Consider the following 16,579-nt stretch of genomic DNA (forward strand, 5'->3'; position numbering starts at 1 on the left):
TCAGCTGGGACAAAATTGCTGACCACTGAGCTCTTAGACACAGGGTTTTCAGCCTATTTATCCAAAGGAAGCTGACCCCAGTGCAGCAAGTACTGGCGTCTCTTTTCTCGAATGCAATCTGTTCAGTCCTCTCCATCCCACCCCTAGGAATTTACTTTGGAGGCCAGGTTGATTCATCCTTAGGGAAAACTGTAATCTACTTCATGTTTATTATTAGTTAGAAATGATATATCAGTGGAAGGGAACTGAGAAAACTAGGGGCCGATAAAACTATGGATCACTGAAAGTGATAAGGCTGAAATATAGTTCCTAAACCAGTTACTGAATTGAATCTCAGCCATTAGAAAAAACAAAGCAAAACAGTTAAATCTACTGCAATATAGCACTCAAATCTGTACCCTTTTCATACCAAAGTCTTGCTGGACATTGCAAATTGGGAGAAAACATAATCAATTAATGGCCATCCTTCCCGAGCTTCAATGTAGCTCCTTTCACACATGGTTTGGATGAGGAGAAGGGTGGAATTCCTCACCTGTAGTAAGAAAAATATCTTTGTAGCAGTTTACTTGTTGGATAGAATGAAAATTTAGTTTCTATTCTTTAACTGTCATAGTCATTTAGTGGGATTTTTTTTCAAACAAGAGTATAAACTGTGTGATCTGTTGCTATAAGTAGATAGAACAGGAGGTAACCTATGAGTTATGATTTAAGGGTTACTGGAAAGATTCTCTTTAACCAAAATGTTTCTCCCAAAGAAAGATCCTTTATTACTATACAATATGAAATGTTGGTAACTTTGGGCTAAAACATTGCCTCACTTTAAAAACCCTCGATGAAAAATAACACATTGAATTACAGATCTGCAATTTGAAATTCAATGATCCATACAGCTGAATTGTATACTATAATCATTAAAACGGGAAATTTTCAGTTATACATATTGTTACTACAATTAAAAGGTGAAAAAAAAAACCCTGAAAACTGGAATTTTTCTTTAAATTTGGCACCAACTCATTTGGTGGCAAAATTCAAACCAAATTGATATAAAACTATTTGTAGTCTTTATTTATTCAAACCAAACTGATATAAAAAGTATTTGTAGTCTTTATTTACTCTATGTAGCATGGCTAGTCATACATTTTGTTGCAGAAATACTAGTGAGTTTGATTTTGGGTTACTGTCACAGTAATGTTTTTCTAAAATCAGAAAAAATCATGAATTCTGAAATACATCTGCCCCTAGTAATTGGAATAAGGGGCTATGAACTTGTCATTTATTAATAATTTGGCTTTAATTTATTTATCAGGTTCTTCCCTGGAAGATAAAAAAGCTTAAATTCAATCCCTTAGAGTATGGGCTTTTAAAGGAGGGTGGAAAGAAAAGAATAATTTTTAAATGGGAGACAGGGCAACGTGGTGGCTAAAGCAGTTAGCTTAAAGGCTCTGAACGGTCTACCTGTGTGGGGAAAGGAGGCACACCTCTCTATTTTTGACTAGGAAACTGGCCTGCCTTAGAATTTCTATACTCTTTTATCCCACCCTAAACTCTTTTCACAATTCTCGTTTTGGCTGGGTCAGTTACTCGGTCTGGTTTTTATACCTGAACTCCATTATACTCCATTGACTTACTTCGTTCTTTCAAACATAGCCATTGGCCATTAAAGTTTGTTAAGGGAATTTTTCTTCTCATTGCTGGTGTCTGTGTAGGGTTTTGTTCCAAAGCAAAATATGGTTTTCATACAAAAATACAATTATTGCTATTTTTTCTTGATTTATCTCAATGTAAGTTCTATATATTTTCTAACATGGAATATTTTAATCAATTAATTAGGAAATATTTGTGCAGCTTATTATATGCAGGACTTACCCCAGATGTGTCCTCACTGGGAAATAATATGTCTACGCAAAGAGCAAAGTTCAGGGGTTATTACTTTTTTGGAAGAAGATATATTATCTTTATAATTAACAATTAGTTATTACATTATTTGAAGAGAATGGCATAGAGATGCTCTGCCAAAAATCTTTTCTTCTACTGATAAGCCTCTGAACTGAATGTACTTTAGGACTTTACCTTGATGTACGGCAACTATTTGGTAAAGTTAGTTTTTTTAAAAATAAATAGAATTGATCACTGAGCTCTTTCTAAAACAATGTCACCAGTAGAGTCTTAAAAAGTCAAAATCATTTCATTCATTCCTTAAACTACCATTAATCAAAGAAAAGTCTCTTTAATTCTCTTACGTTTACACTGAGGTCACCCATGACGATTTTGACAATTCTTTCCATGGAAATGATGTGATCCCTCAACTTGGGCTCTGAGAAATAGAGAGAAAAATTGAGGGGCCCAATTCAGTAGAAGTAAAGCATGTTCTAGGATTGTTGAAAATACATTAGAGTTATGGTGCATAATTACAAAGACTTTGGTCCTTAACAGTCTATATTATTCAATTTCCTCCTAACTTTTTTTTTCAAACTCTTTAAGGATGTTGATTGCTTTCCTTGTTCTGTATTACATGTTCTTTCATTTTGTTTAAAATGTTGTACTCCAAAGTGGATTCAGTATATCATGGCCCAAGGGATCAGTTCGAAATTTTGTGAGATTTCTTGATATTTCTCATCTGCTGATTTCTCAATAAATCTTATGGTAACTGAATTTTTTTTTCCAACATGGGCAGGTACCAGGAATCAAACCCAGGTCTCTGGCATGGCAGGTGAGAATTCTGCATGCTGAGCCACCATGACCCACCCAGTAACTGAATTTTAAAAAACTATATCATGCTCTAAAAAAGTGAATTATCATATATTTATTGACTCCAAGGTATCATTAACTTTATAATGCACTCTTACATTATGTTGCACTAAAAAAGGAAAAAATTGTGGGCTATTATAATTAAAGATGCTATCAATTATAAGATGCATTTTGATGCTCTGAAAATATGCACTTTTTGGAATCAATGAAATATGGTTAGTCCTTAAATTCTGCTCTTTTTAAACAGCAGCAAACTCTAGAATATTGTGTACTTCCCCTCATTTCCTCCTTCTTGGGTCACTTAACTTACTGAGTAAGGTCTTCTAAATTCTAAATCTGATTCCCAAACATTTTATTCATCTTTCCCAACCAGGTGCTTCCATTTGATATCAGGAAAAAAGAGAGATAATTGAAAATGTCTTTTTAAAAAGGAATAATTGCATTGGAATGAAAAGTTTCACTCATATATGATGTTACATAAACATCTCAAAGACATAGGATAAGATTAAAGAATGTGCTGGCCTCAGTTTGTTTCTTGGTGCAAAATAAATCACTTTGGCTTCATCCCTCCTGCTTACCCTCAGCATTGATAGCTGATCTTAACAAAGTCAAGATTCCCGTTCTGATGACTTCATTATTGCTTCTCATTTGTTCATCAAAAAATTCTATCAGGTCTGCAGGGTTGGAATGGGCTGTGGATTTAAGAAAGACTGGGGTCATATAAACTTACGTTCATCTTCGGTAAAATATTTGTGACTGAGAAGAGGGGGAGGATTCTGTAGGAATTGGTGAAGTTACTCTTTGGTAGGTAATTTGATTTCATGATGTCCAGACATCTTTCTTACCACAGAGTTAAATAAACAGTTCAGTCACTAAAAGGACTTTTGATACCTAGGTGAATGTAGTTCTGTTCACAGTGATGGAAGAAGCAATCCCCGCAGCCAATAAATAATTACGAAGGAGAAAGAAAAATTCACAATGTGCTTGTGCTGGTTTGAAAGAAAGTATGCCCCCTAGAAAAGCCATGTTTTAATCAAAATCCCATTTCATAAAGGTAGAATAATCCCTATTCAATACTGTATGTTTGAAACTGTAATCAGATCATCTCCCTGGATGATGTGATTTAGTCAAGAGTGGTTGTTAAGCTGGATTAGGTGACGACATGTCTCCAATCATTTGGGTGAGTCTTGATTGGTTTATTGGAGTCCTATAAAAGAGGAAACGTTTTGGAGAATGGGAGATTCAGAGGGAGCAGAACGACATAGCCATGAGATGCAGAGTCCACCAGCCAGCGACCTTTGGAGATGGAGAAGGAAAATGCCTCCTGGGGAGCCTCATGAAACAGGAAGCCAGGAGAAGAAGCTGGCAGATGATACCGTGCTTGCCATGTGCCCTTCCAGTTGAGAGAGGAACCCTGATCGTGTTCACCATGTGCCTTTCCAGATGAGAGAGAAACGCTGACTGTGTTCACCATGTGCCCTTCCACTTGAGAAAGGAACCCCGAACTTCATCGGCCTTCTTGAACCAAGGTATCTTTCTCTGGATGCCTTAGATTGGACATTTCTATAGGCTTGCTTTAATTGGGACATTTTCTCAGCCTTAGAACTGTAAACTAGCAACTCATTATATTCCTTTTTTAAAAAGCCATTCTGTTTCTGGCATACTGCATTCGGCAGCTAGCAAACTAGAACAGTGCTCCTCTCCTTCTACTGAATGTGATTCTTCTGATCACCAGGCTGCCATGACATCTGGCCCTTGGCCCCTGACAGGTGAGTCATATTCGTAAGCCTTCTGTGAAAGACCATGATGCAGTCGTTGTTGCAGTTCTAACATTAAATCCTAAAGCAAGTGGCGAAGAAAATAAGTTCCACAGTATTTCCCGAAAAAGCAGTGTGGAAAAGTAGAATGCATGTGAGGTTTAAACCCAGAAAGACTTAAGTTTGAGTCCTGGCTCTCCTACTTATTCTTCGTGTGAGTCTGGATAAATTGCCTAAACCTCTGAGCCTAAATTTCTTCTATAAAATGGAATGATCTACATTTAGGGCCATGTAAATTGCAGGTGCTTGGTTGTTATTATTAATAGCAACATGGGTTTTCATGAAGGAAGAAACTCTATTTTTCATAGGTAGAACACTGGCTGGGGAGGCTGCATTTCTGGAGGCGTAAGGCATGGAGCAGAGAAGAGGGAGGAAATGAATACCTGGCTGGAGCACAAGAGTTTTTGTTGGAAATTGTCAAAGATAAAGTTAGTTAGTGAATTACGCTGAGGCATAGAGAAGGGGAAAGTAAAGAAGCAGAGTGGTCAGGTAGGAGATAACTAGAGCACAATACAAAGACATGCAATCAGGTGGCAGAAAGGACACATTTGCTACCTATAGGGTTACTGGTCTTCCTAGATTGCCTGGGACTAACTCCCAGGAACTCCCTCAGTCTTGGGCAAACTGGGATGGCTAATTCCCCCCCCCCCCGCCCCCCACCGCCTCCTGGGAACTCGTGGGGATGGGGTAGGCACAGAATACCGTGAGCTTAACAAATAGTTTGTTTGCGTGTGTGATAGTAACTAATGGGACAGTGTGAACATCCTTCATTGCTGTCATCCTCATTAAGTGAGATATTTCCTATTAAAAACCCTCTGAAGCTCCTACCTAGAATAAGGAAGCAGCCTGAAGCTTCAATTTGATTTTCTTTTACTGGAGGCTCTGGAACTCTACAGACCTGAATGTGGAAGAAACATCAGGCAATAGATGTGAAAAATAGAAAAAAACAGTTAAAAAGATAATCATATTTGACAGCATGGTCTACTTGCCTGGTGAAGTAAATTGATGAAGATAGATTTTCTCAAGCCCCTTGAAAAGCCAATGCCATAAAGGATGGCTGCAGACAATATAAGTTTCAGACTCTAAAACGGAAGGCCACAAGGGTTAGGTGGAAGCTGCTCATGGCTGTGGAAGGGAGATAATTAAATGATGCTTTGCGAAGAGAACAAACCCATAACCTTCTGGCAGTTAATACATTTTCTTTGCTGCTTCTGTTCCTGACCTCTTGCTTTGGTACCTCAGCAACTTGCAATGAAAATTCTTAATCCCTTTCTGCAGTTTCCATCATTCAATGATGCCAACCGCTTCCCTACCCTGTATGCCTCTACACCTCTACAGGTATTTCACATTTGGCATTTAAGCTCCTTAGTCTCTCCTGGGAATTAATTTCTCCCTGAATAGTTGCAGACTGACTGATGAATCAGTTCCTTTGGGGTGTAGCTCTTACCTGAGTGACATGGAAATCAATCTCCTTGTCTTTGTACTGGTTCAGGAGCCAGGGTACCTGGCCCAGGGCATATTCACAGAGGTCTTCCCGATGCAGCAACAGGCTCACCGTGGGGCCATGGGCTTTAACAATGGCCAAAATCTGTGAAGGCAGCCAACGAATATAATCTCTAATTCTTTATTATGTTTTGCATGCATTTCTCAGAGCACCAGGCAGTTTTATAAATCCCCAAAACGTTTTCCTCACCACTTGCCATCAAGAAGAGTCGGAAGATATTCTCCTGACCCAAAGAACTCAAAGCATATGCTTTAAAAAATATTTAGGTTAAGATCATTGCATGAGGCAGAGATATCTGCATCCATTTCTATATATTTGTGTCCATATCCATATCTATATTAAATTAACCTCTAACTCATCTCTATTTGTCTCCCTTATCTATACAGTACCCATGTCTGTTTGTATCTCTATCTTTGTATTGATATTTCTATCAGAACTTGAGCCCTCTCTCTAATTGCCACTTTCTTTAAATTTATTAAGTTTAAAATTGTTCTCATTAAAAAAAAAATTTTATCCTACATCCACTACAATCTGCATCTAATTCTGTTTCTCTTTCCTTTCTCCAAAGTGAAGTTTAGTAAGGGGTGGCCTACATTTGTTATCTCTACTTCCCACCTCCTATTTACCTCTCAATCAGCCATAATCTGGCTTTTAGTGACGTGAGAAATGAAAAATTTCCAGAATATAAAATGCAAATATATTTATGCGTGTGTAGTGAGTAATGTTATAAAACTTTTCAAAACATAAAAATTATGGTAAAGAAGAAAATGTAGTACCCTTAGATAATTACCATTTGCTCTGTTTTTAATATCTTTAAATTCATTTGGCTTGCTTTTTCCTATATATTTCTATGCATTTTCAATCTCTTAAAGATTGACACATTTTAATATATACTTCTATATTTTGCTTTTTTCTACCTAAAATTATATGATGAACTTTTTGTATCAGCTAAGTGTTGATACACAAGAACCTCAAAGCTTTTTAAACACGGGCAGGTACTGGGACTCAAACCCGGGTCTCTGACATGGCAGGCAAGAACTCTGCCAGTGAGTCACTGTGGCCCACCCCAATTTTTGAATAATAATAACAACAATTTATTTTACCCAAGATTGTGTGTCAGCTGGGTGGTTCTTCTACCGCATATTTCCATTCAATGAACACTTTTCAGGATTTTTCTTACTTGAGTATAGTACCAATTGAAACCATAGATTCCTCGTTGCTTCTTGACAATTTCTCCACTTTTAGTTTCTAAGATTTCATTCTACTTAATTTCTCCTACACAGCTTGTACAGCACACTCCCGATTTCCTATCATGATTTCCTCCTCCTTTGCCTGCCCCATAAATACTAATCCTCCCTCCTAACCTGAAGGCTCCATTTTTGTCACTTCCTCACTCTATGTACTCTCCTTGAGCAACTCTATCCTACAGCATTTATTCAGTTACAACTTATGTAATCATGGTGTTTAAATTTATACAACCAGCTTTTGTTTTCTTTTTAACTCCAATTTTGAATATCCCCACAGGCATTCAAGTCAAAATGTCAAAAATTAAACCCATTTTCTACTACCCCAATCTGTTATTCCTCCAGGTTTCCCCATTTTAAGGACCCTATAGTCACTTCAGTTAAATCCAAGTGTAATTTCCCTCACAATAAATATCCAATTGTTGCCAAGTACTGTTGAGTCTATCCTCTTGATTCCTCTGATCAGCACCACTGCAAATACATTAATTTACCCCTTACCATTTATGACCTGGAATGGTTTAATAGCCTCCTAACTGATAATTTGTCTTAATCCATCCCTATACACCATCCATCTTCAATGCTGACATTAGATGATTTTTCTAGGACCCAAATCCTTGCTTAAATGCTTTTAAGGGCTTCTCATTTTCTACAAGAAGAAGCCCAAACTATTCATGGAACATTCAAGACTCTTTGTTATGTACCATGGCTACCTTTCTGGTGTCATTGATTTCTTTCTCTATATCTCCTTTCCTTTCTCTCCATTTCCAGCCTCCACTGCACTCAAGTGTGCATGTTATCCTACCTCCAACCTTTGCTTCAGTAGGCATCCCTCTTTGGGTAATGCACCTTCTGTAGTGAACAACTTCATGGGCTACAAGGCTCAGTTCTGATATTGCAGCCTTTCTAGCACTCTGGCCTCCTTTATTATTCTGTGCACCTTCTTATTTCCTGCCTCTACTCTTCTTTTGAGGAGCAAGGAGAGTACTGTCAAGTTTGTATTGAATTTTATTTTCTAGATGTCTTGAAGAAAAGACTGCAACAGGAATATTTTAAAAGTTCCATGTTTGCTAATGATTTAACTACCTTGGTATATTCCAAAATAAATGTTTTAATAGTTTTAAGTGCAGAAAATAAAATGAGCTAAAGAAGGTAGCTAAGTGTTAAAACTTTTTAAAATATATGATATAGCAATAAAGATAAGAGAACTAAATAAAATGCAACTTAGTCTATTTGAAAACAGTAATTAAGCAAGATAAAGATGGAATTATCTATGTGAATGAACTTTGTAAATTATTCTCCATTACATTATTTTGTAGCAGCCAAATACATTCTTTAGGTGTTGTTTTATTTAGCAGTGATATTCATAGACATAGTAAATTTCCTAATCAGTGATTTAGGTCAAATATGGGTTACAATACATAGAACATGAGATAGCTAACATTCTAGATGTTTTACATATATTGTTTTATTGACTGTTCTCTCCACACCCTGGAATCTCAATTCTATGAGGGTGGGATTTTGGCCCATTTAATCCCTGCTGTATCCTCAGCATCTATAATAGCACCTGACATGTTGCTGGGGATTTAGTAAGTATGAGTTCAATGAGTAAATACATAGTGATTTGAAATAGGTTGGAAAAATTAAAAAAAGATAAACCTGATAAAATACAACTCATTGCTTTCCAAAAGAGCTGAGTTCAATTACCTCGAAAAGGGAACACAAAGCGCAATGGGGAAGGATGGCTAGCCTATGGCATCCTGGGACCTCCACTCACATGCATGGGAGAAGCCGTGGGGGCCCACTTCTCCATCACGTACTGGAACAGCATGAAGATCTTGTCAGAGAGTCGGTTGGCATCCAGTCTGGGGTAGGGGAAGTCCTTCCAGTGGTTGATGTACTTGTAAATGGCCTTGCTGAACTTCTCAAGGGCTGCATTTTAAAACACAACCACAGACTGAGAAAAATATAAAGGTGGGAAAGACCATAAAAATATTTCTAGAAGAGAATACGGGATGGCTAATAAATTTGTAATTGTGGTTATAAAATCTTAGGACTTCATCAAATCAACATTAAAAAGATTCAGCCCCATTGGTGAAATGAAAATCGAAACTGTAATGAGATCCTATGATATGCTATCCAGAATGGCTAAAATCAAAGACACTCAGTGCTAAATATTGGCAAGACTAAGGTGCAGCTGGTATTCTCACATACTGCTTGTGGCAGTGTGAACTGATACAAGTGCTTTGGAAAACTGGCAGTAATTATCAAATTTGAATATACATTACTTATGATGTGGCAATTCCACTCCTATGTATATAGACATTAGAAATCCATACATGTAAGCACCAAAATATTTGTAGAAGAATGTTCATATTAGCTTTCCTTTGTTATATGTCCAGACAGAAAACAATCCAAATATCTACCAACAGGCAGAATAGATAAATAACTTGTATTATGAGTTTATAAAGGAATATGGTGATAAAAATGACTGTGGCCATGCTACCCAAAACATCATGGATGTAATGTGTCGATTCTTGACCTGACTGATGATTAAATGGATGCGGTCACTTTGTGTAACACATCAAAGCCTGTATACTTCTGATTTGTTTGCTTTGCAGTATATATGTCTACTTCAACGAAATTAAAAAAAAATTTGGTCTACAAAAATGGCATTTAGGTCACTAATCCATATATATAGACACTACTAACAAACTGGAGTAAAAGGAAAAACAAGACATTTGCTCAATTTATAAGATCATTTATAGTCCAGTCTTCAGTGAAGAGGAAGCCAGAGGGTTACGCACCGAGACAGAAAGCTTCTTTGATCCTTTCCTCCTCAGCCAGCCTGAGCATGGTTTGCATGGTGAGTAGGGTCATCATCATGAAGGGGATGCTCTGGGACACTGCAGTGAGCAGGACACAAGGAGAAGGTATTGTCTTTCCACACTGAGTGGTTCTGTGTCTCCTCCTCACATCAACAGCAAGCATTTCAGAGCTGCTTGGAGGAGGCAGGTGAGGTGTTGTAGGAGGGAGAACTCTACCCTGGCATATTCTTCTTTATCACTCTCTACCCCAACCTTAATGCTAGGCTATCCTTAGAAAATCAACGGATGGGTGGGTCTAAGTAATGCACTAGCTGTATAACCATATATTCCTGTTGTTTAGAAGCAACTGCTCATTTGGATAATTATTTTATCAATGGGCACCTTTCCCATGAGGTGCTCACAAAGTATCTGTTAAAGAAACAAATGGTCAGAAAACCTTTCTGCATATAAGGAAGTGGTTTCCAGAATATACCTTGGGGACAATGTGTTTTTCAAAAATAAGGAGAGGTGAAAGGAAAGGTGAGAGTGGGAGAGTCCAGCCAAATTCAGAGAGGCATGGGCCAAAGGCTGATCAGCAGACTCATCTCTACTTAGAAATAATTGCCCAAATCTCTCTATCAATATTCTTTAACATGGCAGAAGGTAGAGATGCTCTTCTCTCTGTACCTTGTTTGCTCCCATTTAGGTTTTATACAATTATACATGGTTAGTTCTTTCCCAGGGAAAGCATGAAGATTATTCCCACTCTACCATAGCTGGTTGCCAGTTCAGCCAAGGCAAGCACAACAAATTCATTTGGTAGCTCTAGGATCCTGAAGTTACTTTGTACTTCATACATCACGGAATTGAAGTCATGTGCAGCGAGGGACACCAAGACCTCACCAGCTAGCATTCTAATTTCTCTGAGAATCTGAAGAGGAAGACAAAAATAACAAAAAACAAACAGAGGAAGAGTAGAGTGAGTCTGAAGAGAGGAAATAGCTTACATAATATTTATAAGTTCCCCCTTACTTTGGTTTGGAGAAAGAACAGGCAGTTGCAAAACCATGGTGGAAGGCTCTGGGTTAGGTGTCAACAGGTGAAAAAGCAGAGTTAATTTGAATGCACTTAAAAATCATGTTTTAAAAGGGGTCTTGTGAACTTGGGGTCAAGGCATGTTTTCTTGCAAATTGATCAGGCACAAATGAACACTGTAATTATAGCTAGATGTAGAGAGATTTGGATTTTAGTGTTGTCCTGATCTGATTATTCTCAATATTAGAGGGATTCCTTTAGAGGGCAATAAAAAAGAACTCAACAAGATATTAAAAATAAACTCACAAAACAACAAATAGCTATCAATATAGAGAGGAAATGCTGAGTTAGGATCTGGAAAAGCAATGAGAATCCAGCCTGCATCTGAGGCTGCTTTTGCAGGATTTCAGGACAACAGAGTTTCAGAGCCAACAGATGGTGGTCCTCCCATCTTTGTGGACTAAGACTTCAAAGGATTGCACTTAGATGCAAGGTTAAACTGAAAAATCAACCATCATATGACTACAAGCTTTGAGTTACCTTGGTGGCCCAGAAAAATCTCAAGCCCAAAAATTGGTTTAAAATGACTATAGATCATTAATGCCATTGGCAAGAACAAATAAAGATCCTTTCTGAAAGAAAATAACACCATCCTAGTACTCAAATTATTTCTAAAAATAATTTTTCAATCACAATGTCTCACAGATGATCAAAGATAAGTAGGTACATAAGGAGACAAGATTTTATATGGGATTTATATGCTAGTCACTTGTTCTACAAATAGAAGTGTTACTTTGAAACAACTTTTTTCCCCCTCCAGGCATCACCTTCCTCATCTAAAAGTGGGTTGGATATCATCAACTCCAAAATCTCTCTTACCTTTTTCTCAGTTTCTCCATCTGTGAAGGGGCACTCTAATGAAGAATAAATAAATGACTTACAGTCCTAGCAGCAGTATAGAAAAAGCCTATGAGCAGCCACAGGGGTGCAGTTGGGTTACTTGAAGACCATTTTGCTTGACCCTGATGCTGATTTACCATAGAAAGCCAAACTTACATTGTTGTCTCTCATATCCTTAGAAGCAGAATAAATCAACCGTTGAACAATTGCATCATCCAAGATGTCAGTATTCTGAATAATAGCAGTGAGATGAGTATAAATATCTTCCTGTTAATATACAAACATATATGCAGAAATATGAGTCACAAAACTAAAAGAATCAGCTGAAGCTCAAATGAATAACACCATTAAACTAAACAATTTAGTTCTCCACTACCCAGTGGACTTTATACACCTTAATTGTGACTTCCTGGACTTAATGTACAATTTCTAGGAATCAAAGGTTTATGCACTAAACAAAGCTCAGCTGTTTTAAACTTGACTACATTTCTATGGCAAGATCTATTTGAAAGCAGGGCCAAGCTAGCGGACATGTCAGTCTTCTGAAAATCACCATTGTAGGGCAGTGAAAAAGACACTTGGGGGAATGGAAACGTCTTTGTTACCCTAATTGCCACTTATACAGGCAGAGAGTGACTAAGGTACTAAGGAAAACTTTGTAATTCCCAAAGGGTCTGCTCAACTGTGGAACTGTGGAACTCTCTTAAGGGAGATTCACATGGCTTTGTTTCATGCATGCCTTTGGGGAGAGAGGGCTGTGAGTTCTTTAGGACAGACCTGCAGCCTCCCACATATGTGGCTTGACCAGATGCCATGAATGTAGCCTCTTCTAAATGTCTCAGGTAGTTATGTGGCCTTTGGAAGATGAAGGAGAGACTGGTGGTTTCTTTGCTTTTCTCTATCTCAGAGCCAGTTTAACCCTCGCTGTGAACCCTTCTCTTGTTCCATGTGATGTTTCTGCTTACTTTTTGCAAGGCTAATATTTATAGAGCCATTACCCTATCCCTGAAACGGTGTCAGGCACATTTTTACCTGGGATACCTCATTAACTCTCACAATAAGCCTCTCTGCGTTAGGTACTACTAATATACCCATTTTATAGATGGGGAAATCAAGTTACAGAAAGCTTAGATTACTGGTAAAGTGTGATGCTACATTTTTTTTTTCCACATGGGCAGGCACCAGGAATTGAACCCAGGTCTCTGGCACGACAGGTGAGAACTCTGCCTGCTGAGCCACCCGTGATGCTACATTTTGAACCTAGCAGTCTTACTCTTAGCTGGTACCTTAATCTCTTGGTTAAACTGGCTATTGTGATAGCTGTAATGGTTCCCTAATTTGGCTCACCATAAGAATAATTAGGAGATGCTTGTAAAAATGCATAGTCTCTGGTCCCCTTTGCTAGAAATCCTCATTCAGTACTTCTGGGGCTCGGTGATCATGCTCCAGTGATTCCCCATGTTTAAGAAATAGTGTTTCACTGGCAAGTGCTTTCCAATGAAGAGATTAATGTAATAGTCCTTAGCCATATCTAATGTTAGAATCTCTTGGGAAGAGTGCCCAAGTTATCACAGATGGCTTAAATCAGAATCTCTGGCAGTGGGTCCTGGCCATTGGTATTTTTAAAAGATCTTTATGAGAATCTAATGTGCAGCTAGGGTTGAAAACCACTGGATTAGAAGATAAGCGTATAGATATTGCCTTCACAGCAGGACCACTTTGAATAATGACTTGGGACATGTTTTTGGAGTGAGACGTGTATGATTGAATATAGGTCTGCCACTTTCTTAGCTGGGCAACTCATATAACGTCTCTGTGCCTCACTTTTCTCAGATTTCAAATGGAATAGCAATACCTTCCTCATAAAGTTGTTGTGAAGAGTAAAAATTATACAACATATGGATGTTTGGAGAGCATCTAGCATTCTACTTCCTAGAGGAGAATTCAAAGTAGGGTAGTTACTATTATTTTACAAAAGGTTGTTGAAGCCAGAAAAACCTTCAGCTTACAGAGAAATAAGTCTCTAATTGTGAATTATCATTATAAATGAATAGGGAAGAGCTTTTGTGATTCTCATAGAAGCCTTCAAGTTACACAAGAGGAAGGCACCTGGTTGTAAATTTGTTATCCCCCTCCTTCCATGTTTGCTTGCATAACGTTGTGAAAGGGGCATTCTTTAGCTGGCTTCTAGAGATGGATACTGTGATTATCCAAATGCTAAATATCATTGTTTAAATATTATAATTATTTCCATCACAACTGAATTTTATGAAAAATCTAATGCCATGTAAGAAGTCAAGAAAAGGAAGTTGGGCAAATAAGGACATGCATGAAATATTGTGACAACTGCAATAGAAAAAGTAAATGGGAAAGAAATTTGTCTCTAGTTGTCCTACCTTGCTAATATTATCTTCCTTGTTCAGCATGCCAAGGGTGAGGTTAATATCTGCAAAAATCTCTAGAATGCACAGAAAAGGAAGAATTAAGAAAAGTGTTGAACTGGCTTTTTTCAAATTATTGCACAGTAGTCTCAGAACATTCTCTCTCTCTCTGTCCCTTCTCCTTCTTTCTCTTTTATTTCTTTTCCTTTTTCATGACTATTAGTCTTAAGCTGGTAATACTGTTTTTTAGTCATATTCAGAGCCCTAACATACTTGGAAATAACTGAGGCTCATTAACTTTTCACAAATTTGAGTTAAATTGGAAGGGAAGACAAAAGGTATTAGCTTGTCCCTTCAGGGAGGGAAACACCCATCACTAGTAAGTCCTAGCAGTGGGTTTCCATGAGCTGAATCTCTCGTACATCTGATTTGAGGATTAGAAGGCAGAGACGCAATACAGAGCTTTATTTTTAGTCCTTTTCCTTCAATGTTTTCTCCCTCTTCTTTTTCTACATCGTCTTCACCTCTGTACCTCCTGCCTGTGGCAAGTCCTTCCTCTAGTCCCATGTCAATGGGACTTTGCTATTTTCTGATAATGACCTAGATGTTTTTGCCTTGTACTCTTCAATAATATTTGTACTTTACCAGAGCACTCTAGAAAACTAAAAAAAAAAAAAAAAAATAATAATAATTTAACAGAATTTCAGGGAACATAACAAGTTGGTAGAGAACATGCTTTTGGTGATACGTTTGATGATTTCCTAGAGTCTGCAAACCAAATCATATACCTCTTTAGTATAGTCTTTTTAGGAAAGCAGAAAGACAGCCATACTTTAAAATTGAGGAATGTATTTCCAAAGAGATCTTATAGGGGGCAAAATCAAACAAAATTTTTCTTTGCTAATGGCCACTTTCTCTGTAGGTAAACTATAGATTCCTGAAGAGTTAAGGCACAATCACCTCTAGTCTGTCACTGGTCCCCTTAAAATTAGCATGATTGTTTTTTTTTTTTTTTTGGAATAAAGGGAGATTAAAGTAAAATAATAATACTTCAGTATTTCATTTCATAAAACCCTTAAGGCATACAGACCTTTCACAATGAAACACAACATCCCTCAGCCCCCACATATAATTGTACAGACACAAAACACATAGCAGAGACCTAACTCCCCAGATCTTATGGTGCTTACCTGTGGATTCCTCCATGCCCTGAGTCATGTCTTGGCTGTTTCAGGCTCTCTAAGAGACTATGCCTAAATATCACAAAGGGTAAAGCTAAAATATCAAAGAATTGGGTTGACAAATTTCTCATATAAGGTTCACATGAGGTTCTCTAAATGAAAGTCCTTCACTTGATTGGCACGATGATCTGGGAGGTTCCAGTGATGGGCTTGCTGTTGGGGAAAAGGATGCTGTGTACTACCAATAGGACATTTTCTTTCTTCTGAGCACCTGCTGACCAACAAAATGGCTGCATCTCACCAAATATTGTCCTTTGGTGCAGACCGGACTAACTGAGAAGGAAGAAATTAGAGACTGGGTCTCAAACCATTGTTGCAGACCAAAAGAGTTCTTCTCCCTAAACTTGGGTCCATCGATCACAAATTTGAGAATGGTTTTCAGTGGTCACTTATTGGTTTGGTGTTGGTAAAGCCTCTGGTGATCTTGTTGATTGTTCTACTGGGTGAAAGTCAGTCACACAAACTGGGCATGCTCAGTAGACTGGAATTCCCAGCAGGGGCAGTTGAATGGAATGTCCAACTGACAGCCACAAAGCAAAGCCTTCTCTGTCCCCTTCCTTGCCTTACTTCGCTTCATTGATTTGATCTGGTGCTTGGTCTCACTGCAGGCTCAGACATTTTCTCTGATTCCATTTTCTCTTGTTTTCAGAACATTTGATATCCAGATCTCTTGGTCCTAATGCTTTAATTTTACTGGTAGGGACCCAAATTTGGTCCCAAACTTACCCTATCCACAAACCTACATGACTGCGGTCTGTAATGTATCTCCAGATTATATGTCAGTGTGGTGATCATTAGAGAGAAAGTGGGGAGGGGACATAAGTGGTCTGTTGGGGTGAATGTGGACAGAGCAGAGGAGAGGGCCTCATGACAACTCTAGTGGCTGTTGCTTCTCTGGTCATCTT

The 16,579-nt window shown here is 38.0% G+C and overlaps 1 protein-coding gene across 1 annotated transcript in view; it reads right to left on the reverse strand.

Moving 5' to 3' along the window:
* The window catches only part of MROH2B (maestro heat like repeat family member 2B), a 57,453-nt gene extending 41,295 nt beyond the window's left edge, over nucleotides 1-16,158 (reverse strand). Inside the window, exons 1-12 of the mRNA XM_077117067.1 lie at nucleotides 15,624-16,158; nucleotides 14,449-14,510; nucleotides 12,209-12,319; nucleotides 10,889-11,048; nucleotides 10,118-10,216; nucleotides 9,088-9,242; nucleotides 6,013-6,153; nucleotides 5,555-5,647; nucleotides 5,394-5,463; nucleotides 3,327-3,440; nucleotides 2,241-2,314; nucleotides 410-532 (exon numbers count right to left, since the gene is read on the reverse strand). Of these exons, the coding sequence (XP_076973182.1) occupies nucleotides 410-532; nucleotides 2,241-2,314; nucleotides 3,327-3,440; nucleotides 5,394-5,463; nucleotides 5,555-5,647; nucleotides 6,013-6,153; nucleotides 9,088-9,242; nucleotides 10,118-10,216; nucleotides 10,889-11,048; nucleotides 12,209-12,319; nucleotides 14,449-14,510; nucleotides 15,624-15,651 (1,230 nt within the window). The 5' untranslated portion in view covers nucleotides 15,652-16,158. The remainder of the gene's footprint in view (nucleotides 1-409; nucleotides 533-2,240; nucleotides 2,315-3,326; nucleotides 3,441-5,393; nucleotides 5,464-5,554; nucleotides 5,648-6,012; nucleotides 6,154-9,087; nucleotides 9,243-10,117; nucleotides 10,217-10,888; nucleotides 11,049-12,208; nucleotides 12,320-14,448; nucleotides 14,511-15,623) is intronic.
* Nucleotides 16,159-16,579: the final 421 nt, after the last annotated feature.

Source organism: Tamandua tetradactyla, chromosome 9 (assembly GCF_023851605.1).
Source record: "Tamandua tetradactyla isolate mTamTet1 chromosome 9, mTamTet1.pri, whole genome shotgun sequence".
In the NCBI taxonomy this organism is placed as follows: Eukaryota; Metazoa; Chordata; class Mammalia; order Pilosa; family Myrmecophagidae; genus Tamandua; species Tamandua tetradactyla.